Genomic DNA, 26,396 nt, shown 5'->3' on the forward strand with positions numbered 1-26,396 from the left:
TGGATCTGGTGTGGGCCATGCTGGCATTGCTGTTCCTACCATGATTTGGTCAATGCTATTGACAATGGATTTCTCTTTGGAGCTTGGTGGTTTTCAGTCGCAGACCCTCCTCCAATGGGGTATAAATCTGCAGCTAGATGTCTCTATCAGATTAAATAGTTATCTGGTAGAGACACAGTCTAGACGCAGATTCCTTAACGCCCACCCATCCTCCCGCTCTGCGAGGGCTTTTGTCAGGGTGGGTTCTACCAACTTGCCTCCTTACAGGAGGCCTTTGTCTTCTTGCGGGATGGTATGCTTCACCTCCCTCCAGGGTAGGATGTCTCATGATGTTTTAGCTGTTGTTTCTCCACCCATTCTCATCATTGGGTGGTGGGTTCAATGTCCTACCATTTTCCTCCACCCTGGTTCTTCCAGTGTGGGGTCTGATCCTGTTCTCATACCCTCCCTTCCACCCTCTTCTATTTTTTAACCATTACTTGGTGTTTCCTTGACTGTGTTGCGGTCACTTGCTTTAGGGTCTATTTGACTGTGCTACAGTCAATAGGTCATTTATGGGGTGTAAGATTGTACATTCTCTGTTGTTGCAGAACTGTGGTCAATTACCATGAGTCATGTTGTTCCAGTTCTGTTGCCCGTTACAGGTACATTTTGTGATTGCAGGCTGCCTATCATTTGCCATGTCATTCATCTCAATTCTGCTTTGCCTCATAGGAAGGTATGACTCTTCGATTCTGCGACACTGTTTCTAGGGGCGAGTGCCCTGCTCTACTCCCTTCAGTCCCTTACAGTATAAAGTACACTTTCATTGATATACATGGTGATGTTTAACATCATTCTATGATTTCTTGTCATTGTTGTTTCAAAGATTTTGGTCTTTTTTAGCACACTGTTCCCACACTCTCACGGTTTTGGTAGTGGCTCCGAGTTGTGGTGGGGAAAACCTTCACAGTAGAAAATTGACATCAGCGTGCCGAGAGGGACTTATAAGGCTCCAATTACGTCACGACGACGTCAGGCCGGAGCCATGCGGCGCCGTCCCCTGGCATGCATAGGTACTGCTGAAGATTCTCCGGATCCAGTCTGATGCCTGGGGATATTCTAGGTTACGGAATCTGCGGCTAGACTGTATCTCTACCAGATACATCGTTACCGAAGGTAAGTAACTCGTTCTTTACAGCCATAATGGCTGCCTGACTGCCTGCCTCCTCCTGCCGCTATAGGGATCATGTCAATGGGCCCTGCTGGACATCACGTACAGCGCTTGCACGCTCAGCGGGGTGCCCCTAACAGAACAAAGGGGATAACAATGCTGTTAAAAGAAAGACGAAAAAACATAAGTAGTGCTTTACTGGCAAACTATGTAAAGTGGTGCTTCTGCTCACAGACCTATAGGCCTATTGTTGTTTATTTGGGTACAGCCATCGATTTGAGAGAGAGGCCTTCAGCATAGTCCATACTGTCTGCAGATGTGTGGCTTCTTTGTGGAGGCAATCTCAAAGCTATTGAAATATTGCAGGCTAAGAACAGTTGTGAAAGGGACATGAAAAGAATCAGACTGCATGTCAGCTGTCCCATGGGCACTCAGAGACGGAGAAGGATGACCCTGCAGAGTAGACGGGGTCATTTAGAGAATGGACAATAGAGGCAGCATGATAGGAATCGGCTGTACTCTCACATGTGACAATGTGGCAGCCCTCCAAGGAGAAAGTGACTGCAATTGAGAGCGGAGTAAAGCGGAAACAGCTTAATGGAGCAGATAGCAAGCCTCAGAAACATCCCTCTGGGATGGAGAGTCGGACTTAAGTAAAAGAAAAAAAGACTACATTAACCAACTGCAAGCGTGGTAGAAACAGAAAGTACAGTCATCAATCCTAGGTGTGATGAAAACATTGTTTTCAGTTCAGCTTGGCAAAGCAGCAGTCTTTCATGATTTAAAGATGTATATTGCACGCTGTGTTCTGCCATAGTAGTTGTATGTATTAAACCAGAATTCTGAGCAAAATAATGGAATTGACTATTCTTTTTATCCCTTGGGATCATATCATGTGATTGGTAAATTACCAGGAGGAGGCAATGCTGATTTGTATCAGTTCACTAAACTGAGAAGTGTCTAAGGGATAATCAGTCTTATCACTCTTTCTTGAAATGTATATGCAGGGCCACTGGAATTATGCAGCAGGGTTGAGTAAATTTTCAAGCAAGAAAAGGAAAATTATTTTGCATAATGCAGCCCATTTTGTAACAGTATTACTTGATTAACTCACCACTTTTAAACTCAGTAACATGCAGTGGGCATTGGTTGCACCTCATTAGTACCAGTTTAACATCCAAATATAGCAATAAGCAACCAAAAGGAGGCCACTCCAGCTTTGCAAATGGCCTTCCACTGCACTGCAACACCTTGTCACAGTTTAGTAACTTTTGAACCGTTTGAGCTAGAATCATCAGCACATTATGCGGCAGATAATGAATTGTGTGGCAAATGCGGCAAATCCCTAACTAGGAGAAAATTGCAGTGGCTAGACAATCGCATAATTCCAGTAGCCCTGTGTATTAGTACCCGCTGACAGACCTTGATAGATCTTACTGTGTGTCTTTCAACATTCAGGGTAGTGACCAATAATCGTGAAATCAAATGAGGAGCGTCATTATCTCAATATTTATCTTTTTGGCTGCAAAAGGAAGGTCTCCGGTAGACAGCAAAAAAAGTGTGTCATCTGATTGGCTGTTAGCTTTTATGTTAGCTGGGCTTGTTTAAAATGGATGGTGTTGGTCTCGTGCATGAGTTATGATCTATCTGTGCATTGTTACCTGTTTGTTGTGTACCTCGTCATGCATGTTTTATACAAGAGGCAAACCTACTTGCTTTGTCAAAGACTGTTTTAATAAGCAATTACGATTTTCTTCAACCAGTCTGGTTACATTTCAAAATGCAGTGTCCTACAGCAGATGGCTCTGGGGCTTGTAACCACTAGCCCCAAGTCAGCACAATGCCACAGAAAACAGAATGATTAGCAACCTATGATCCAGAATGTTACCACAAAAGAGAATATAGCAAAAAACAACTCTCAGACACTTTAAACATGCCTATTTCAAAGTGAAATACTCAGCTAGAATAGTTTCCACTGATTTCAGGCTGAAAAGAAATGATTGCATCTAAATTATAGTGATGGAATAATACTGCATAATTTCCTTTTTTGTGCTGAAAAATGTCTATTTTTGTGCAACAAAATTTGCTAATCTTGCCTCATAATCCTGGTGGATATCTGTCTAAACCAATCATGCCTATTAGTGGATGGGAAGTATTATGAAAAGCAATGTGAAGCCACCTCCTAATAAAACCCAATACCCAATACCATATGACGGCTAATTTAAGTACATTCATAAATTACCTTGTTTAAGGTTGAGCGATGATAGCGTGCTCACAAATGAAGACATGATGACAGACTCTTCTTCAGGACAGACTGTCATATTCTGAAAGAGGAGAAGTTTGGTTAACATGTGGCAATGTCGATGAAAAAAGAAAACCCTTACATAAGACATAATGATCCTGATTGCTTTTGACATCATAAAATATCTACTTCATGTACACTAAGGAATGTGCAAAGGATGTATGGGATTCGTTAGAAGAAAACTGAAAATCAATTACTCGGCAGAGCGGTCAGCAAACGCCCTCCATTCTGTGGTTCGCCAGCCATGGATGACCTTTACCCTAAGCCCAAAAGTGAGTAGACTGGGAGAAATATCTCTCACAGTGCTTTCAGTCTGACTCAATATAGCAACTGAATTTCTTTTAAAAGGAAAATCACCTCTCGTGTTCTCCATTTCCCACTTACACCTGTTGGCTTCCTTTAGCTGCAGAAGCTCGCTGATTTATCACTGTGGCTTAGCCACAGCACAAGCTTAATCATCATCTTTCCAGGTCACTTCACTCACTGCTTTCCTTGTCTCTTTCAACTTTCTCCACTTTATCAAACCACAAAGGCCTTGATTTTGACTAAGGCAATTAAGGCTTTATTCAGGGGTAAATAGCGCATGACTTTAACAAATGCTCTGATGACTAGTTAAAAAACGCATGTGTTATTTAACACATGTGCTACATACTAAAATAACATAGGGGCATATTACCAAGGGGGTTTATCTCCGCTTTTTTGGCTTTAAAAGCCAAGAAAGCGGAGATAAAATTAACTCCCTATTACCTAGCTGTCGCTAACACCAGTTAGCGACAGCTAGTAGGAGATAGCGACCATCTTGGGCCCCACTTTGCATGTCAGTGATATTTATCACTAATGACATGCAAAGTGGGCGTGCCAAGATGTTAGCGACTGGAAACAGTCGCTAACATTGCTATCTCCTATTACCAACTTTTGGAGATATTCGCGCTAAGCGCGAACATCTCCAAAAGCTAACACCTGCCCTGAGCAGTTCTTAGCCATGTTATCCAATGGGAGGTGGGTAACATGGCTAAGAGCATTAGCTCGGTAATGCATGAATATCGCTGACTTTTCAGCGATATTCATGCACTGCGGCCGTTTTTTATCGCATTTGCGATAAACCTTGGTAATACCAAGGTTTATCTGCGATAAAAATCGCCGCAGCTCTGCGGTAACTTTTTGTCTCTAACCAAGCAATAGCGATAATTATCGCTATTGCTTGGTAATATGCCCCATAGTTTTACAATGATTAATATTCTCTTTTAAGTGCAGAAATGTTCATAACGAATAGGCACACATTTTTAATATTACGAATTCATCTCTTACCTTTATATGCCCACTGGTTAACTGAACATTCAGGCTTTAATGACAATTGGCAATGGGTGTAAATTTTGCTGATACATTTCTATATTGTTACTATTACCAGTGGACATAGTGATCACAATCCTGACCCTAACATTTACCCTGCCTGTTGATGTGATATGTCACACCACTTACCTTTATCCTGTGAGACTTAGACATCAAGGATAATGGTCTAAGACTAAGGTGGAACCTTGTTGATCCTATTGCTACCCTTAATGATTTGATGTTAACATATCTCAAGTGTGTTTTACATTGTTTTCTTCTGATTTCATACATTATTCCTGTATCAATATTTTCTTAACCATCAACTCATCACTGGTAATCGGTTCTAAACAGCCTTGCAAACATTACAAATAGTTTTACTCTTCTTTTTCACTAGCCAATTATAATATAGATGGAGCTCTAAATATATCTCTCTGGGATTGTGAAGTGGTTGCACACTGTCGAGCTACATCAGAAAACCCTCTGTAAAAATAGAAAAATCACTACTAGGGAGGATGCTTGGGATAAAATGTACCTGCTGACCCATGAAATATGTTTGTGCCTTTTTCAGAGAACTACACTTCAAGCTCTCAGCACCCGTCAGATTGGCAATATAGAGCATGCCGGTTCGATTGATTGGACTTATGTGCTGCTCCATTACTAATCCAAGTATTGAGTACATGCTACAGGACCACAATTGGTCCTGATAGTTGGATGACGACTTCCTGAGGGAACCCCTAGAAATAGGTTGGGGTCGAAACGTCGAAAGTATTCCTAATCGGTTGACATCAGTAAGGAAATGCATGTGTGGCCAAATATTTTGAGCCCCTTTCCCTTTCGTTTGAACTGTACATATATACAACCATTGGAAACACACAGTGTCTATGGTTTGTAATAATAGTTGTCTGTTGAGCCACTTTTTGAACACTGCATTGTCTTCACTATTGATTCCCCCTGTCACATCTTGAGAAACACGTGTATGAAGATAATACATGTAAAAATGTAATCATTCTTGGCCCAGCTGTTTCATTGAAGTACCACTATTCTGAAATCACAGATGTAATAATTCTTCAACAGTGTATACGGAACACTGTTCTTAACCAATTAAGTTGTTAATCCTTGAATGATTTTGACTATTGTTGAGAAACTTCTAAAATGCTTCATGAGGTTTCTTCACCTAAACAAGTCCCATGTGATGTTGTGCATGACATGCCAAAGACCCATCACGGTCTTTCTTTATGCTAATGACGATGATTGTACTATGAAACATCATAGAAATATAATTGACAGAATATCGAGGGACTAAATATCGAAAGGTAAGGTCATGTAGAGGAACCTAGGGGCATATTATCAAGACAGGCGATAAAATTATCACCGCTTTAGCGGCAGAAAACTGCAGCTAAAACGGCGATAATGGGCTTGATAATATGCTCTATGGAATTACAATTGAAGCCCATGTAAGATGTGAAGGACATCTAACATGGGCTTCAATTGGAATTCCATAGAGCATATTATCAAGCCCATTATCGCCTGTCTTGATAATATGTCCCTCGAATTACAATTCTTAACTCCACATTTATGCACCTTGAAGATATACATATATCGTCAAGGTACATATTTGTGGAGTTATGTACTGAAAATCTATAGTTACCTTTCGCTATTTTGTCCTTCGATATTGTGTCCATGACAATTGGTGCAACCGAGATTCCTACCTCAATATTCCAGGGGGTACACCAATACCGATTATTATGGATGATTACGCTCTAATGCTAATTTTTCAAAATCATATACTATGGCACTAGGACCCAAATCTACTAACTCTAGAACGCTGAGAGTTCAAAACAGGGTCATTGTTGAATTGCAAGCTTCTTTAAATCTGGTCATCCTTTTTTGACACGTCTGGCCTCTGGTTACATTTATTGTCTGCTAGCAGAAAATCTTATATCCCTTTGTCCAGTCCCAGAGTGCTATTTTTGATTTTACAACCTGGCTGGATTAAAGTCTCTGAAGCATATGCCTGACATTCATAAAAGTAAATGTTTATCAATAGTTTATTATGGTACTGAGATTTAGGGTATGATGATTCTGTTTACCTTCAAATAGTAGAAAGTAGGTTGTGTCACCAGCTCTTAGCTTTACCGTCCCTATTGTTGACCTCATTATTCGTGTCATGAAGAACTGGGTTTGTCATAGCTGGAGGATGTCATCATGCTATCTTCTATACTATTATGATTGTCAATTTGGGATAAATCGGCAACCAAGCTCAATAAATAAATTGTCAGACTCCTTAAGAATATATAATCACTTAAAATACCTTGGCTTAGCTATGTTAAATCCTTATGCAATGAGCTAGGTAGACCAGATTTTTTCAGTAAACTTGAAAATATCATTAGAAAGGACAGGTTATGGCCTAAAACGTTTTTTTCCTATTAACACGTTCACAGAGGGTCCACTGAGCTCCTAAAACCTACAGTAAGGCCTTTTATTATTTAAGGAACACTACTACAATGTAATCCTATTTATCTTTAGTTAAAAACACATGGAAACGATATCTGTGAACCTGCTGGGAACTTTACATCATTTACTCTCCTTTCCAGATGAATGTATGACCTCCACGTCAATAACATTTTTTGTCCCTGTGATCAGAGGGGCATATTATCAAGGGGGTTTATCTCCGCTTTTTTGGCTTTAAAAGCCAAGAAAGCGGAGGTAAAATTATCTCCCTATTACCTAGCTGTCGCTAACACTAGTTAGCGACAGCTAGTAGGAGATAGCGACCATCTTGGGCCCCGCTTTGCATGTCAGTGAAATTTATCACGAATGACATGCAAAGTGGGCGTGCCAAGATGTTAGCGACTGGAAACAGTCGCTAACATCGCTATCTCCTATTACCAACGTATGGAGATATTCGCTCTAAGCGCGATTATCTCCAAAAGCTAACACCTGCCCCTGAGCAGTTCTTAGCCATGTTATCCAATGGTAGGTGGATAACATGGCTAAGAGCATTAGCTCGGTAATGCATGAATATCGCTGACTTTTCAGAGATATTAATGCATTTCGGGCGATTTGTATCGCTTAGGAGATAAACCTTGATAACAGCAAGGTTCCTAAGCGATAAAAATCGCCGCAGCTCGGCGATAAAAATATTGCCGCTAAGCCAACATAGCGATAATTATCGCTAGTTGTTAGTAATATGCCCCAGAGTTCCTTACAAACGTTAACGCACTTTATGTTTTTTTGTACCTTTTTTAACTCTATGACATATCTCGTCTTTGTTCTCCTGCTCAGGAATCTTGGCTAAACAAGGTGAGGAGCGGAGCGGCTGTTTTACACTTACAGAAGTTATCTTATCCTTTAGTACGTGCAACAGCGGGTCAACCTTTACGTGCCACTGTCAAACAAAATGATAAGATGTTGTTTTTATTAGGTCACTATTTCATCCTTTAATTTTTTACTACTAATTTAAATATTTGGACTGACTTACTGTTAGATGTTGAGTTTATTTTATTTGTATATGCTGTCTTTCATGAGTAGACTACAGAATAAATAATTTTCTGGATAAAAACTTTTCTGAGGAAAAACAATTATATTGTTGTGCAGATTTAGAAATTAAATTGTCCCAATTCGGAAAGATTCTGAAACGTTTTGTAGATTTCAGATTGGGATTTAAATATCACAACGGGGTCTGGAAAATGGCGAGTGCGAGTCCTGTCGAGTGTCTCCGTTTCTGCAGTTCTCCCCTTGACATCACTTTCCTTTTCAATCTCACCCTCTTCGCTGGTCTCTTATTTCCTTTCTCTCACTACATTTCTCCCTCTGATGCCCTGCTGCATGGCTCACGTTAGACCATTCTTCTACATTGCTGTCTTTTCATTCTCTTTTTCTGCATGTGTTTTCTTCTCAGGTTCACCATACCATTTCTTTCTCGCAAATACACAAATGCCCACACTTGTTATAACTGAATTTGTGTACCTACATTCAAAGACTTTCCCAGAGAAACAATTACTACATATGTGACAGAAAAACAATTAGCACTTACGTGAGCAGATGCAAAGGATTAGATAACAATACTCAGTCCCTTATGACCCAATGTGGCACATTGTGGCCATAGTACATTCAGCTGATTACGCATGGGTGGGCATTCCGAGTTGTTAGGTGTTTAATGCCTCTGTTAAAAGTTGAGCAGATCAAACCTGCCGAAATGTAATGGGGGTGTCTTCATTACTTGATACCGATAGTTCTGAGCACTGATTCGCCATTTCAACTTAAAACCTAAACCCCAATTCTGTTTTCGAGAGGAGTTTTAAGTTGTTCGTCTTTAAAATGTGAATTACGTTCATATGTAATTAGGAACCATATAATATATGATATTGTCAATTAGGTGTTGTTTTGTGTGTAATGGTTAGTTTGATTTTGCTAAGCGTATGTTATGGCAGTGGGCTTTAGGTTTGAGTTAGGAATTCCTAGGGGGGACACTAGGTGAATATTGAATCTCAACTTCTCAATTTCATGCCTTTTTGGTTTTTGAAGCACAGCCACAGTAACCGTAGCAGTTTTTTTGGAGAATTTAATTGGCATTTTATGTATTTATTTGTTGTTTTTTGTTTAATATGTCATTCTGTTTACGTGGACATGTGGTTTGTGTATGATGTTTGTTAGAACGATGTATTATGATGGGTGTTATAGTGCAAGATGTTGATTATCAGAATGGAAGGTGGTGGTGGGTGAGTTAGTGTTTCATGTTGCGTGAGTTGGCAGTACATTAGGGGGCACATGCATCAAGGTAAATTGCATTCACAAACGGTGCGAATCTCAAAATTCGGCCATTTGCGAATGCATTTTCCTTTTTTGGGATGCATCATGTTTTTTATATTTTCGCAATTTAAGGAATCGCAATTATGTTGCGATTTCTTAAATTGCGATTGCATTTAAGAAATCCCAATTTGCGATTTCTTAAATGCAATGTATCACACTTTAGAAATTGCGAATTCGCAAATAGGGAGAGGTAAATTACCATGAAGTTCACCTTCCCTTGGGGCATGTGTGTGTGAAAAATGTTCTTAAAGTTAAATTTCAGGGGTGCAGGGGGGGGGTCCTTTGGACCCCCCCTGCACCCTTGAAATAGCATTCTCATTTTGCGATTCCTTAATTGCGAATCGCAAAATGAGAATGGCTTCACATTCATTCCTATGGGCCTCTAGGCCCATAGGAATCAATGGGAAGGGATTCCTTAATTGCGATCCGCAAAATGTGAATCGCAATTAAGGAAAATTAAGAAATCGCAAAAAAAATTGCGATTTCTTGATGCATTGCCGTTTGCGATTCCTTAATTCTCGCAATTAAGAAATCGCAAACGGGAACATTGATGCATGTGGCCTTAGGAGTGTAACTTATGATTGCCTGGTAAGGGATCAAATTATGATCTGTGTACTGAAATATAACTGGTGAATTTAGGGGGTTTGTAACTATTTTTTATTATTCTTTACTAACCATTATTTCACTTTAACGGTATGTTTTTCTATGCATTAATATATAGGACACTCCAACCATGTAACATATAATATATATGTAAATATGTATATATAGCAGATAGATAGATAGATAAATAGTAGATAGATAGATAAATAGCTTGATAGGCAGACGAGCAGGTGTAATATGCTGTTTATTACCATTGTTGAGTGTGTAGAGGGGCCATGACTAATGTGGAGTGAAGTCTCATTTGAGTCAAGAGGAGTGAAGTCTCAAGTGAGCCATGATGCCCCTCTCTTCGCTCAACAATGGTAAGAAAAAGAATATTATAGTCTGTACTTTTGCATGTATAGTTTATGCCACAGAATGTTTTCACGTGCACTATTTTTAACAAAAGGCATTTAACTGAAATCCAGATGCACAAGGTTAAATTAAAGAAGCATGGTAAAATCACATTGAAGAGTCCTTATAAGTATTATGAGTTTTTTGCTTCTGTAAAGTAATTGTTACATGCAATCTGTGACTGTCAGGTAGTAAAACATTTTTTGTCATGTCAATTTGTACTGTGGTAATACACACATGATTGCACATTTTATAGTACAGTTCCAGTAGATAACGTTATCAGGCCATATTTATTTTCACTATCATGGCCTAAATATATCTGAAGAGAGACTTTTAGAGTTTAAAAGATCTACTTGCTTTTGGATCTTGTCTATCTGTATCCTGGACGGTCAGATTGGGTCCAGAAGGAGAGGGGGGTGAATTCATGCCAGATGTTCAGGATATTAACAATGTAATTGAGTTTCATTTAGGTTTTGTTGTACACTCATATGTCATATGATGATATCCTATCAATCTGGTATGGATCCAGCTTCTTGGATCTATGCATAAAAAGTTATTTGTTCCGTGGGTTTTAGCCATATCTTGAAAAAAATCATACACAGAAAAATAAACAATCAAGTGAAGGATCTTTAAATTACATTTTTTACAAATCCAATTTTCCAATTTAAGCCAAATTCTTCTTTTGGTGCGGCAATGTCCCCTAAGGTGTAAACAGACATATACCCCTGCCCTGAGTGCCAGCTGCATGTGATACTAGAATCCTGATTTTTGTTTGGCTCTGAAGTCATTGTAATCTAATGTGTTGTCAGAGGCCTAGGGGTTTCCAAGGTAAGCCTAGTTGCAGAAGCTGGTCTGTGACCTGGAGGGGTCGTCAAAAGGGAGCTCTCATTTTGGCACGGGAGTACATTTGAAGCCTCGGATGCTTTACATAAAGCTGTGGTGGCAGCACACTGTATTGTGTCAATCAGTAGTATGACCAGATCTTTTCTCTCTGTGATAAAGAGAGACAAGTCTATTGACTCCTCTCGTTTAAAGTTCTGCTGTTATGTGAAACCCAGGCCCTTGTGCTGGCATTCCATGTGCGTGTCAATAGTGTGTATGTGCAGTGAGTATGTAATACATGTGTGGTAGTAAGACTCTGAGTGTTGTGTTGGTCTGAGTATTGAGATCAGCAGGTTCCATTTTGGATGCCCCTGGTTTATCATATCACAAGATCGAGGATGAGCATACCTTTCCCAGATAGTGTAAGTGTATTACAGTCATTCATGTGTCCTCAGGATGTGGAACCAGACACTGAAGTGAAGAAGAATGGAGTCAAGTCTCCCTTTAGAAATTAAATGAGGACCTTTTAGCAAAGGGCTGCTGATTAGTACTTTCTGGGCATTTCAATTTAGTAGATGGTTGGGCGTGGGGCTACAGTTTCTATTGTTCAAGATGAGGAAGTTCTAGACAGGGCTTGCCCCCTTGCTATGCTGATTAATGCTTCGGTAAGACTAATGACAGCCAGATGTGGAGATCTCACACTCTCTTGTGTCCTAGTTTCGGGTACTTCTTCTTAGAGCCATACCCATTGCTAGTATTTCGCATGTTGGATATTTCGTTTTGTTGTGAGATAATGATTGTGCTGGACAGTATGGTTTTATGACCGTTAGATGAATATTGAGCTCTGAGCTCTTATCCCCAGACTATCTCACTGAGACGCCATTTACTGCTCACCCTTGCCACCCTGGGACTAAAGTGCAGATAGGGTTCTACGTGGCCTATTTTGCCTGGACCCCAGGACACAAGTGGAAAATGACCTCTACCACAGTGATTGGGAGCCCAATAGCTCCTGGCTGCTATCACATCCCTCCAATGGGATATTAAATCTGCATTTATCAAACTGCATGGAACTCTCTTAAATAATACTCCATGTCACTTTCTTCTAATTTAGCATTTCCAATGCACTACCCTATTTCTCAGCCCATACTTCTCTCAATATATCTTCTAGCCCAACTTTCTGACTCATCTCAAACTTCTTTCTACTGCTCTTTCAATGCACTACCCTATCTCTCACTATACATCTATCAATATATCCTCTACATCCACTCTCTCATTTATCCCAAAACCCATACCACTACCATGATCCCCAAAATTACCCTTTCTAGACTCTCTCCTACTCTACCCCTCCTTAATAATAATAATAATAATAAATCATTTTTAAAGCGCCTTGCTACACAAAACTGTGTGTCCCCGCGCTAACTGCTAAAATACAGAGATCCAGAGGCAGTTGTTAAGAAAAAGCTCAGAAGAGCATCATATGACACCTCTTTTACTTCCCCCAAAACAAACCTTTCTAAACTCTTCCCTCTGACTCTTCCCCTCCAAAAACTATTTTTACTCTTCCAAAAGCCTCTACCTACAGCTATTATCTAAAAAAATAAAAAAATAAATTAAAATAAAACAGATCCTTCACTCTTCTATCCCTCCACTATCCATTTCAATCAAAATAACAGACTAACATGTTCACTTCTCAATTTCCATATTCCACTATACTAATTCACCACTAATACTTTATGGGTTCCAAAGTAGCGTGCTACTCACCAATAAAGCGTTTCAACATCCCATCAGGGTTACAAGCGCTGTATAAATGAAACCCTTTTTCCCTTTTCTACCCCTCTCCATCCCTTCTCAATCCAAATAACTGACTAACATATCCACCACTCAAATTAATTTCATGTTGCACCATACTAATTCAACTCTAATCCTTATGGGTTTCAGAGTAGCGTGTTACTCACCAAAAAAGCGCTTCAAACCCCCATCAGGGGTAGCAAGAGCTATATAAATACAAACCTCTTTCCCACTTCTATCCCGCCACCTACCCTTCTCTATCCAAATAACTGAATAAAATATCCACCACTCAAAATACCTCATATTTCACTATACTAATTTTCAACACTAATCCTTTATGGGTTCTGGAGTATTGTGCTACTCGGATGTATGACATTACAACGCATGCTTTTACATCGCATGCCTTTACAACGCTGTTTTTACAACGCATGCCTTTACAACGCATAGGTCTTTGGGGCGCTGGATAGTGAATAGTTTAATTTACTATTCCAACTCCAGTCCCGTGAATAGTAGGGAAGGTGTTGGATAGTAAATTAAACCTATTCCCTATCCTAGAGCGCCCCCCAGTGCAATGCGTTGTAATGGTTTGCGTTGTAAAAGTTGCGTCGTAAAAGCACTGCGTGGTAAAAGTTGCGTTGTAAAGGATGTTTCCCGTGCTACTCACCAGAAAAGCGCTTCAACACCCATCAGGGGTAACAGGTTCTATATGAATGCAAACCTTTCGACCCCTTCTATACCTCCGCTATCCGTCTCATTCCAAATACAAACCTCTTTCCCACTTCTATCCCGCCACCTACCCTTCTCTATCCAAATAACTGAATAAAATATCCACCACTCAAAATATCTCATATTTCACTATACTAATTTTCAACACTAATCCTTTATGGGTTCTGGAGTATTGTGCTACTCGCCAGAAAAGCGCTTCAACACCCATCAGGGGTAACAGGTTCTATATGAATGCAAACCTTTCGACCCCTTCTATGCCTCCGCTATCCATCTCATACCAAATAACTGACTAATATCCACCACTCAAACTACTTTCATATTCACCATATCAATTCACCACTAATCCTTTATGGGTTCCCGGAGTAGCGTGCTACAACACCCCATCAGGGGTAACTAGCACTATATAAATACAAACCTTTTTTCCTCTTCTATCCTTCTGCTTTCCTTCCGAATACAAATAACTGACTAACCTATCCACCACTTAACATTTACTTGCATGTTTCACTATACTAATTCAACACTAATCCTCTATGGGTCCCGGAGTAGCGTGCTCCTCGTCGAAAAAGCGATTTGACGCCTCGTCAAGGTAGTAATTGCTAAACAAATGCAATTACAATGCAATACAAGACTCATACCATAAAAGACGCTATTTATTAAATTTTTACATATTCCAGACAGGATCTAAAAATGTTTCTCACAGTTACTGCCACCACCCTTTATCAGATGGACTTGGAATCTGCAGATATGTGATCTTTTGGCCACATTGTTGACTTTGGGTTCAGGTGATCTGGGTTCTAACTCTGGATTTCCCACTTCGCCACACAGTAAGATCCCGGTGACATTAATTCCTTCCCCTATGACGCAGTTTCGGGATTTAGCAAACCGTTGAGCCCTTACAGCCATATCTAAATTCTTGTTCTTTAAGCAGTGCATAATTAACTGGAGTTTGCATTTACCAGTGGGATGACTTCCACTCATTTCCTAGGGATTACGCTTCAATTTATATTAGGGTTAAAAGTGTGCCTAGGCTGCAGTGTTGTTCTACCATACTATTCATTTTTGTAAAGAGTAGAAAATGTTCCTGCTGAGTTTTATTTTTGGGGGACGAAGAGGAAAGAGAATTTGGGGAGCCCACAAATCTCCATGAACAGCATTAATGTATTTCAATATATCCTTATTTTTCTCAAAACAATTAGAAATCTTTGAAAATTGAATCCTCAACAACAACGGTTAACATCCAGGATCTTCACCAGGAGTCCCTCTTTGAGACAAATCTCAGAGAAGAGCCAACCAGTACACTTCATGATCACATTAACAATGCCATGTTCTAAAGCTCTACATGCCATAGTACTACAGAGGACCAAGTATATTCCTCTGTGAGATAGTACACAGGATGAGGTTAATGTAGTTTGAAAAGTAAAGAGTGGTTCATAACAGAATATTGCTAATAAAAGAACAGGGCCGGACTGGGAACACCAAGCAGCCTGGCCTGGGGTAGGGGGTGTTATGGATAGGGAGGGGGGTCTCTAGGTCCTAATGAGAAGCAGCACTACTTCCGGTTTAGCACTCCTGACGGGTTTGTTACAGGGGGCCGATACTGCAGGACTGCTGCAGAAAGTGGCCCCAAGTAACAAAACCGTCCCTCACTACTTGAAAACCGGCCCCCACCCTTCTGGCCCACTGGGAAAACGCCCAGTTCCTGCTACTACTGAACTTGATAAAGGCTAGATGTAGGAATATCTGGTCACAAAATACAGGTTGCAAACAGCAACCAGTATTTTTTATACCAGGAACAATTTTTTAGATAGGTCGGTTCTTGGATATCCGAATCATAGTGGCCTACTGAGGCTAGCGCCCTTAATGGAAGGCTGAGAGTTGTATTTGTGGATAATAGCTAATCTTGTTTATCCTCATCATTGTGCTGCGTGGGTGTTTTGCCATTGTGGAGCAACGACACGACACAGATTAGTATTAGTGAGTGGAGATTTCGCAAAGGGGATATACAGTAAAAGCCTAATTGCCACACAGGGGGCCTCTGGTCATTAACATATATTATTTGTGCTTACTTCCATTCTACACCCTCTATCTCAGGATCTGCCATTAATTATGACTTAGATAATTAACAACCAATAATCCATTCATAAGTTTTTAATAACGTTTCTTTGCACGGTCAATACACTGTGAGATAAATGTATAATAATTCACATAATCATAGAGGTACATCTTAAGTAGATAATTAATCCCACCATGTCATCATTTTCTAAGAAGCCATGCACCCAATTGTGACAAACCAGCACGATCCAAGGGCAGGAGGTGTTGGTACCTAAGTTGATAAAACCTCACCACATACACCTTTGAACAACAGGATGAAAAGCTAAGTAGAAAGCAGAGGTTACAAATGGGTACCGGACTACTGATGACTGATGGAAAAGGGAATCAAATACACTTATAGAAAGAAAGCACATATAACACACACACACTTCAGTACCTGGATAATATCACTGAGCACCTGGCTGTCATAGTTGCACAGGTACTGGAGGTGGTAGCGTTGGATCACCCACGCGTGTTTGCGAAGAAGACTTTTCATCTCTTCCATGAGGAATATCAGTTCAGCTATTTTACTGCAGAGAAAGATTACAATTTTAGATGTATTTATCGCTTCTCGAGTCGTTTATATAAAACCTGCTGCCATATTGAACAAAACACAAACAAGTAATTAGCACGGTTACAGAAAGAGGTGCTGTAAATATGGCAGATGGATATAGGCAAACACCTCCGGTGATGATCACAAATCACTGCCATGCAGAGACTCTGCTGAAGAAGCATTTGTAAATAGACACCTCTTAACATGGCACATAATGTTCTTAAATGAAAAGTCGCACCTTCATTTAATGAAGTGCAACTAAGGAAATGCCCAGATATCAGTAGATTAGTATAACTACATTAACATTCTGCAGTGACTGATCAGTTGTTATATGACCATTTATGAATGAATTTCAGTCTGGCATATGAATCTGAACTAAAAATTCGTCTGTGTCACAAGGCCGTATTGTTGATTGCCCTCCTTTACTCCAAATAGACCTCAAATGCAAAGTTATATGCGAATCGGAAACCCGCAAACAGAAGCTCCAATCTGTACACACAGGGGCAGACTTACAATCACTGGCACATCCCTGCATAACAGCAGGGATGCGCCAGTTATTGTGCGGCACGGCTCCGCCGCCATGGAGGTGCCGCATTTACAATGCGGCGCACCATGGGGTAAAACTAGACAGATGCGTGACGCATCTGCTGCTGTAAAGGCGGCGCATTGCTGGAGTTGCGTGGCAAGTGCAACACAGCTCCAGCAAGGCTTGGGGTGCCCTATCCTGTTAATGCTGCATCAATCCTTTTTGATGCAGCATGGGCTTAAAAGTGACTGAGTGAAATTTTGTAGATTTCACTCAGCCACTTTTAGGAGGCGTTCCTGTGCCGGAACGCCCCCCCCCGCCCCCCGTGCAGGAACGCCTACATGTGGCGCTGGGCTTTACAACGTGACGCATCTCCCAGATGCATCACGTTGTAAGTACCACGCACCATGGCGCAGGATTTGCGCCGCCGCGGTGTCACAAAAGTGACGCATCGCTGGTGTAAAATAGGCACAAGGGGCTTGTAAATCTGCCCCACAGTTCTCAAGAAGAAGGGAACCTGAGGATCTCCATGCAGCAATACCTTTCACTGTTGTGAGATAGCTTCAGTGAGGAAGTTTCAGTGAGGAAGAAATCTGATCAGTTTAAACAATACTTTTTTCTCTCTTGACGTCTTTCCCTGAAAAATAAAATCTGAATACTCGTTCAGGTCGACTTAGGTGATGATTGTAGGAGAGCTGCAAATTGTGCATTCAGTAAATACCGATTGCATGGGGTTCTGTATTCCCTGCCTGTGGGATATGCATTCTCGTCTGATTTTAACATCTGAGATTGGGGAATAACAAGTTAGTTGTGCATGATATTCCAGCCTCCAAGGTGAAGAAACAGTATGTGGTTTCTACGTGCCTGCACAATTTGTGCTGGGTTTTACCTAGTGCAAATCATGCAGGCAAAACCACCCACGGTGTCAATTTGCAAATGGTTCATAACCCAGTTTATTTGCATGTGAGACTTTGCACCCAAATCGGGATTTTATTGCTTCTCATAATGAGAACATTGCATGGAAATACTATCAACAATGAATTTCCCATCAAAATACAAAACTACATCAGACATAATCCATCCTCAACAATTGTCAGTGAGGGTTCAGACCATGCTGTAGCACAGAGCTAACAACTATCAATGCCGTAGATGATACCCTTCTCTTGACAAATAATATTGTACATGCTTTCTAGTCCCCCTTGAGCCCTCAGTGGAAATGAACATCATGTACCATCAGGTCATACTTTGAGTGCACGTATGATTGACTAATATCCAATTGATATCAATAATATAAGATTAGAACTTCCAGACTACAGCTACCAGTAATACAGGCATCCCTGATTGTGCTCCTCATTATCAAGATGGAGCCTTAAGAGTTCATATGGGTGACTGCACGATCAAGATTCATCAGTATGCCATGAACAACCCATCCACTAATAAGCTCTTCAACCACACACATCGACCAACTCAAACTCTTACAAGCCCAAGTTTGTATTCATCATCAATAACTTTAAACATAAACAAATATGTGGTTGGGCTTGTTAAAGAAAAATGTCTAGGCTTCATCTTCACCAGTGATCCCTCCTTCAAAATACACACGTTCAAGAAAACACAAACTGCCTGGTATCAGCTGTGCAAAATCAGTATCTACCAGGTTTTGACAAAACCTAGATAGTGACAACATCATGCTAGTTTGCCTTTCTGCTATCCACTCTCTCCAATTTGTTATGTCCTGCAAGCAGTCGCCTGTTCACTGAAAGAATAAAGGAATACAAATACAGCTCTAACTTTGTGAGAACTACATTGGCTGCCCCTGCAAGCCCTTATCATCTTCTAAAATTGATGCAATGCAGATAACATATTAATGATTGTTAGACCTGACATCCTTGCCGAGGTTTTCCTGTCTTTGTGCCTCTGTCGCCTGTATTTGCTCTGTGCTGGATTTCGTTTTTGCTGGTCTAGATGCTTTGGGTACTTTGCCACAGCTGATCAGTGCCAAAGTGCAAGTGCTACTCTGTAAATTGTGAATATGGATTGGTCTTTCCAACATTTGCTTGTTTGACTTACTACTAAGTCCCTAGTACAGTGCAATGTGTGTGCCCAGGGCCTGTAAGCCAAATTCTGCAAGTGGACCTGCAGCACTGGTTGAGCAACCACACAAGCAGCTTTTCAAAGGGGTCTAAGACCTGCCAGTGCAGTGTCTGCGTGCAGTCTCTACTGCCATGTCGACCTGGCAAGTGCACCCACTTGCCAGGTCCTAACCTTCCATTTTATTACATGTGAGTCATCCCTAAGTTAGGGACAAGGAACCCCTGAGAGCAGGGTGCGGTGTATGTGAAAGGTAGGACAAGTACTGATGCGTGTGACATGTCCTGATAGTGAAATACAGTTCGTTTTTCACTATTGAAAGGCTATCTGTCCCATAGGATAGAAATGAAGTTTATTTATAAAATCTTATAAATATAACTTCCCATTGGGACAAGATAGAAAGGTGGAGTTTAGTATGACTGAACTCAGAATATAACAATGCATCTTTTAGTAAAGATGATTTTTATATTGTGTGTTTGCATTTTATACTGTGTGAATGCATTTAGGGTAGTGGGAGGAGATTTCCTGGCCCCTGACTGAACCTTACACAATGCTGTATCCACCTACTGCTGGGAAGCTGGACCAGAGAGAACAGAACTGGTTTTGACTGAGCACCGAGCCTCTCTGCCACAAGAGAACTAGGAGAAATTGAGTATAAATATTGGGGCCCAGACCCCAGAACTTTAGAATGCTTCCGGACTCAAGAGGAACCTCTGCCAAGGAGAAGAGATGGGAAAGCTGAAGGAGAAGTTCTGCCCCTTCGCTGTGTGCTGTCTGGGGTTGGCCTGCAGTTGCTGTTTCTGCCAAGGACAGGATAAAGTCTTTGCTGTGTGTTGTGTATCCTGCTTAAAGAAGACCTCCAAGTGCTTGAAATAGAGCTTGCCTCCTGATCTGGAGTCTAAGGGACACAACGACTTCACCACCAGCTCCCCTGAACTTCCTTACATGGAGTTCTGATGAGCCAAGAGGTGCGTGTTCCCGTGTTGGGCCTCTGGAGGGTGTTCCTGCTGCTGGTATCTGGGAAAAGAGAAGCAACTAAAGAAGCATAAGCATCCGCATTAATTTCTAATGCAATACCACCATGCCGCTGAAGAAACGATTCAGAAAAGGGGGTGAAACCGATGCAGCTCTTGCCCGCAGCTGGAGAAATCGCAGCACGCCGAGTCTCGTGCACCGATCTCCGAAGTCCGAGATCACTGCACCAACTCCGATGCAGACCCTGCTGGGTGATTGCAATAACGAACGCAAGGTGGATCCGCGGCTGGAGAGATCAACACAGCGCCGATTCCGCCACCACCGCATCAAGAACCAATGCATCCCTGAATCCCCACGCTTCGCACCAGGGTGCAAAATCTACAAAAACGCCGGGCCAGCAGTAAGAAACTGACGTATGCCCTCCACGCACAGTATGAAACCGGTGGATAACCTCCTCTTCAGTGAGGAACAAAAGCATCACCTCCTCGGCGTGGCAGTAAAGAACCGACGCATCACCTTCCCTGGAACAAGGAAAAGACACATCACCTTCCCTGCGTGTAAGGAACCAACGCAACACCTTCCCTGCTGCTGTTTTTGTTTATGATTTTGACGCATCAAAGGTAATTTGTGTTGAAAGTGTTGCATCAATAGTTTGCTACGGACAGAACTGTTTTTACCTTCTAAAAGTCATATCTTGATAACTGTATGTTGGATTTTTGCTGTTTAGGTCTTGCTTGGTTTAGATAAAGAATAATTATTTTTCTAAACTGGTGTGGTGTCCATTTGTAGTGTTTTCACTGTATTCCTGTATGTGTGCACAAATGCTTGACACACTGCCTTTGAGATAAGCCTGTCCCCTCCTGCAAAACTACCAAGGGGGTGAGCAGGGGTTGTCTAAGGGCGTAACTCCCTTACCCTGACTAGAAACAAGGGTCCCTACTTGGACAAAAGTGCAAGCCATTGTCAACGAGAGACCTCTATTTCTAATAATGATCAACACCACTCACTTTCAGGCAAAAACCTCACCATTTTAGGAGGTCAGCTCAACACACAAATATACAATTTTACAAAATAGAAACCAAGGGGCGTTAGAAGGTACTGTCTATAAAACAAGCCTTCCTCCATTAGCTAACCAGGCTATGATACAATAATGAATTGGGCTCTCTCTATCCCTTTTCCACTTCAGTCAGGACTCAAAAACTGATCTCTGGAATAAGCACCTCATCAGCCCTCATCAGCCACTGATAAGAAAGCCTCTGTTTACCCTTGCCTCAAAGCTAAACTATGAGAAGTACTCTGTTGCTTCCCAGCTTTGTGTACTCCTAACATACATTGTACCTAATTATGAAGGTCTTCATACCAGAACATTAATTCATGAGAATTAGAGGATACTGGATTTTCTTTCTATGGTAGAAAGGCCTTCATTTGTTCAAGTTTCATGCACTGCCTAATGATTTCTCCAACAGGCATCAGTAATTCGAGGGAGTGAAAGACATCTGATTACAAATTAATGGAAATTAGCATGCAGTTATTTATGTTTCTGAGCCGATTGCTACGTTTTTTTCTCCATTTGTGCTGGAGACCCCCCAAACTTGTCACCTTTTAGCTTGCAAAGTGTTCGACTGAAAACCTCTGGACTCACAGTGTTCCTGTCGACCTTGTAATGCAGTGGGGCTGGGAATTACCATTAATTGCCCCATCAGGAATCCAGTCCCATTTGGAAGTGGCCCCAACTTCTGTTTGTCACCTCGATACTCACCTTTAAAACGAAAATTACAATAATATCTATCTTTGTATTACAGAGAAGCCCTTTTGTCAAATTACCTGCTGCAACCGATTGCCGACACTATCAAATGTGGCTTCCTAAGCAGAATATGGATTATCGCATAAAACATTAAATATATGACCAGTGTTTAAAGTTCCCTTTTTTCAGAAACACTGAATATTAAATTGCAAGGAACATTTAATGTAAAATGTACATAAACTGCACTCCTGGAGTACAACTCAAGAGATTTAGAGCACGTGTCTTTTCACTTCTGTAAACCCCCACTTAATCAATAACGGAACCGAGGGTCCCTGAGGGAATTATTGTTGGAACCTGGGGACCACAGCCTAAGCATTTTTGATGATTTGAACCACAAAGCATTATTCAAAATATACAGAAACAAGCATTCATCAATTTTTTATTACATTCACAAAGAAATATAAAAAACAAAACTGTACTAATAAATAGAAGATTAGAGTTTTTCCTAAATGCAATTGAGGCCACCCATCATCCATAATAAATTATGTTTGATGCACTTACACTGCTCCCAAGAATCATTCTGAAGATACTAACTCAATTTCAAATTCCTTCACATTTACAGATGATTTAAAATGTTAAATGTTGCTTCTTTGTTTATATGCACTTTATTGATCAGTCAATATTATTTATTTTCTAAGCAGCCACAAACCCCCTGAGTAGACTTTGCGGACCCCCAAGGGTCCCTGGACCACAGGTTACGAACCACTGCCCTATGGCACATCGTGAAAGTGACTTAAGTTAACCCTTTTCTATATTTGTTTTACAACTAATTTACGGCTGCATATTGCATATTTCACAAATCAGCTCACATACTTACTTCATATGTCTGTAATCCAAAATGTCCTGGGAATATTTAACTCAAAAAATCTGAAACCAAAAAATTGGGACCAAGAGAGTCACTAAGGGATTGGCGAAAGCCGGACGTTCACTACGTATCAGCAGATGCCCTGCTCACCGATGGCATGTTTCCACTAGGTCATTTCAAGGGAGGGGCAGCTGCTTGGCTCATGCCAGCAGGGCCGCAGCAGACTCAATCATAGGAAACTTTTAGCCGACAGCCCATCTGCCTCAGTGCTTTCAGCTTTAGAGGATTTGAAATCCCACCATCTTATTTCCTGCTCGTGACGGGCATATAAACCACGGATGTCAGGAACAGCAAAAATGAATAACCCATGTGTTGGAAGAACACTTTCAGCATGTCAAAGTTATAACATTTTTGTTCTGTAAAACAATGTTGCTTTAGGGTAGAATTTCCTCAAAACCCAAAAAAATCAGCAAGCCAGGATTACGTTTTTGCTGACTGCTCCTGCTGGGTTTACGAAATCAATTTCAGCAACAGATCTCTCAATAGGGCGGGTGGGTAGCCCAATGCACCACGTGATAAATGTAAATTCGCGTTCTCTAAAAACCAATGGATTAAACAAATAGCTCAAAAGTCTAGTAATCTTTTTGTCTCTGGTAGCCTTTTTACAACATTAGGAGATACATTATTTCAAATGAAAAATACCGCTTCTGCACAATCAATCAACTTAATTATGTATATTCCTATAATTAAAAACGTGTATACCGTACTAACCAGTGAAATAAATTAGAAGAAAGACCAGTTTAAATTTGAAGTAAACATTGGCAGAAGTCTTTCCAAAAGCATTGATCCTACCGCAGTGCACACTAGATGAAAAACGCATGTGCTGGTGCCTTCTGGACTTGCTCTCTCTGGGACGCCACTATTTGAAATCATTCCTATTCTGCCTATTGATACATTGTGCAAGTGAGAGGTGAGAGTCAGAGAGGTGGAGACACGAGACGTCAGAGGAGGAGACGCAAGAAGCGAGGATCCGGGCGCTGAGGCCACTGAGAGGACGTGGCGCTGAGAGCAGTGTGCCACCAGAGAGCTGGAGAGCATTGGGGAGGAGACGCAGAGACACTGAGAGTCTAGGGTCTGCCATTGCAGGGGGGGGGGGCGGAGGGTGAGACTATTGAACTGGGTAGAGCGTGTGGAGCCCGCAAGATCCCGCAGAAATGGCTGAAGCCACTCATGCCCCGTGCCTGCCTTCCTGTCTTGTTACCCGCTACATGTTCTGCCACTTGTTGCTCTGCTTTGTGGTGAAGCAATTCCCTGCTACCCACCCGTTCTTACCTCATAACTCATCTCATAGCCTCACAGCCTCATAAGCCCTGACCGGCAAACGGCCTAATCATCTGCGCTCTTAGATGGCTAGCGGAGGTTAACAGATATATGAGAGATGGAACAAGATGGATGGTGTTAGGTCCCTTATGAGCCTTATACGCAAGGGCGGCCCTGAAGCATGAGTAGTCGTGTATCAAGCAGACCTTCTCTGGACTCTCCTACTAAGTTAGACCATTCTCTGTCTGTGGCGCTGGTGTTGCTATACGTGAAGTGCATGAAGCAAGTCAAGCTCGTGGAGTGGTAAAGTGCCAGAGGTGGCGGAGGAGCATGTGGGACTGATTATTTATTAACTTCCAGCTTCTTCAGTGAAGTTGAGAGCTCTTTAGGCCTGTAGGGTAATGGGCAGCTAGGGGTTAGGCATGCACCCAGTGTGAGTGGTAACAGTGGTGGAGCTTGATGTGGCTTGCAGGGGGGGTACCCACTATGTGCTGATCCAGAGGGCATTGTTTGTCCACAAACAGTAACTGCTATCTGAGAGCTCCAGATTGGAATAACCTGGAGGTGGAAGGCTGGATGCCGGCCTCTGTGACTATCATCCCTCCCGCACACTGGTCGATGCATTGATTTCCTCTTGCATTGATTGATTGACAGGTGCCTCACTCAAATCCACCCTACTTTTCATGCCTTTATTTTTATTTATTTTCCTCAGGTTGGCTCCCTCCAGTGGTAAAGCAAGTGATAAGACAATGACTGTTAGAAAGAGGCTGTAGAACATGAGGCAGGTGAAGCCCCGGCATTTGCAGATAGTCTACAATCACTTAATCATGACACAATCAGAAAAAAGGGTGCCATTCAAAGGTCTAGAGCAACACTGACATCCATGCCACTGCCGTTGAAACTAAATGAGACCGCCTCCATGGAAAACACAGAGTCTACCCCAGTGGCAAAGCAGATGACCATATTATGTACAAACGTCTTCCAGATAGCTAAGGTGGATGGAGCTCCATCTATGCATCCCGCTTGGGATGCACAATCTATGCCGGCTGCAACCTGTCCTAAAACCATCTGCGTAGACGCTGCAGAGGCTGAGGGACACAGCATGCCACTGGGGTATAAAGCCCTTCCCGGATTCAATCAGACACTGCTGATAGGAGAAGCCAGAGCTACAGTAGTTGGGAGAGGCTGATGAAGGATGAATGTGGAGTAAGATGAGATAAGCCTGGCAGCTGTGGAATCAGGAGTTGGGCACCGTATGAAGGATCTCTAATTGATGGAGACCGCCTGAGAGTTATTATTGCAGCCAAAGCCAGGAGTAATAAAGAGAAAGCGTTTATACAGGATCTGCCAGAGGATATATTTCCGCAGGTCAGCTCTCAAACTGAATATGATTATGCCTTACCAGATATAGCTATTGTATTAGTGCTTAGAAGGGAGCGAAGAAGAGAGGGCACAAATATCGGAGCTGGAGTTATGGGTAGAGCACAAGTGCATAAGGAGCTTGATGACTCAGTTAAGTCCTCTGCAGGGCATGGTAAAACCAGCAGCGAAGGGCTGTAATTAGAGGATTATGGGGCATATTATCAAGGAGGGTGATAAGAGATTATCGACGATTTAGCGGCCCTTTTCGTCCGCTAAGTGGCGATAATTCTATCGCCCTATTAGCAAGCTGTCGCTAACAGCAGTTAGCGACAGCTTGTAGGAGATAGCGAGCAGTTTGGGTCCCGCTTTGCATGTCAGCGATATTTATCGCTAAAGACATGCAAAGTGGGCGTACCCAACGTGTTAGCAACTAAAAACAGTCGCTAACATCGCTATCGCCTATTATCAACGCAGGCGTAGCGATGGAAATATTCTCGCTAAGCGCGAATATCTCCAAAAGCTAACGCCTGCTCAGACCAGTTCTTAGCCATTATATCCAATGGGAGGTGGATATTATGGCTAAGACCCTATTGGCGTTAATGCATGAATATCGCTGTATTCTCAGCGATATTCATGCATTTCGCCGCTATCGCCGGATATTTTATCGCTTTAGAGATAAACGTTGTTAATAGCACGTTATCTCTGCGATAATATCCGGCGATGCTTGACGATAAAAAAAAAAACTCGCTAAGCCCATTTAGCGATTAATATAGCTAGTTGTTGGTAATATGCCCCAATTTTCTTTTGAAAATGCCTGTTTGAGATCAGGAGGCTGCAAGCGGCCATATACATGTAAATCGCCATGAATGATTTATCTCAGAAATCTTGAATGCACTCCGCAGGGTTCTGTCTTCAATACTAGCACTGCTGGAGAAATCTCTGGG

The 26,396-nt window shown here is 41.6% G+C and overlaps 1 protein-coding gene across 1 annotated transcript in view; it reads right to left on the reverse strand.

Annotated features, from left to right (window-relative positions):
* The window catches only part of NCKAP1L (NCK associated protein 1 like), a 1,588,380-nt gene that overhangs the window by 1,205,249 nt on the left and 356,735 nt on the right, over positions 1–26,396 (reverse strand). The window contains exons 13-14 of the mRNA XM_078688681.1: positions 16,417–16,549; positions 3,396–3,477 (exon numbers count right to left, since the gene is read on the reverse strand). Coding sequence (XP_078544807.1) covers positions 3,396–3,477; positions 16,417–16,549 — 215 coding nt within the window. The remainder of the gene's footprint in view (positions 1–3,395; positions 3,478–16,416; positions 16,550–26,396) is intronic.

Source organism: Lissotriton helveticus, chromosome 1_1, assembly GCF_964261635.1.
Source record: "Lissotriton helveticus chromosome 1_1, aLisHel1.1, whole genome shotgun sequence".
Lineage (NCBI taxonomy): Eukaryota > Metazoa > Chordata > Amphibia > Caudata > Salamandridae > Lissotriton > Lissotriton helveticus.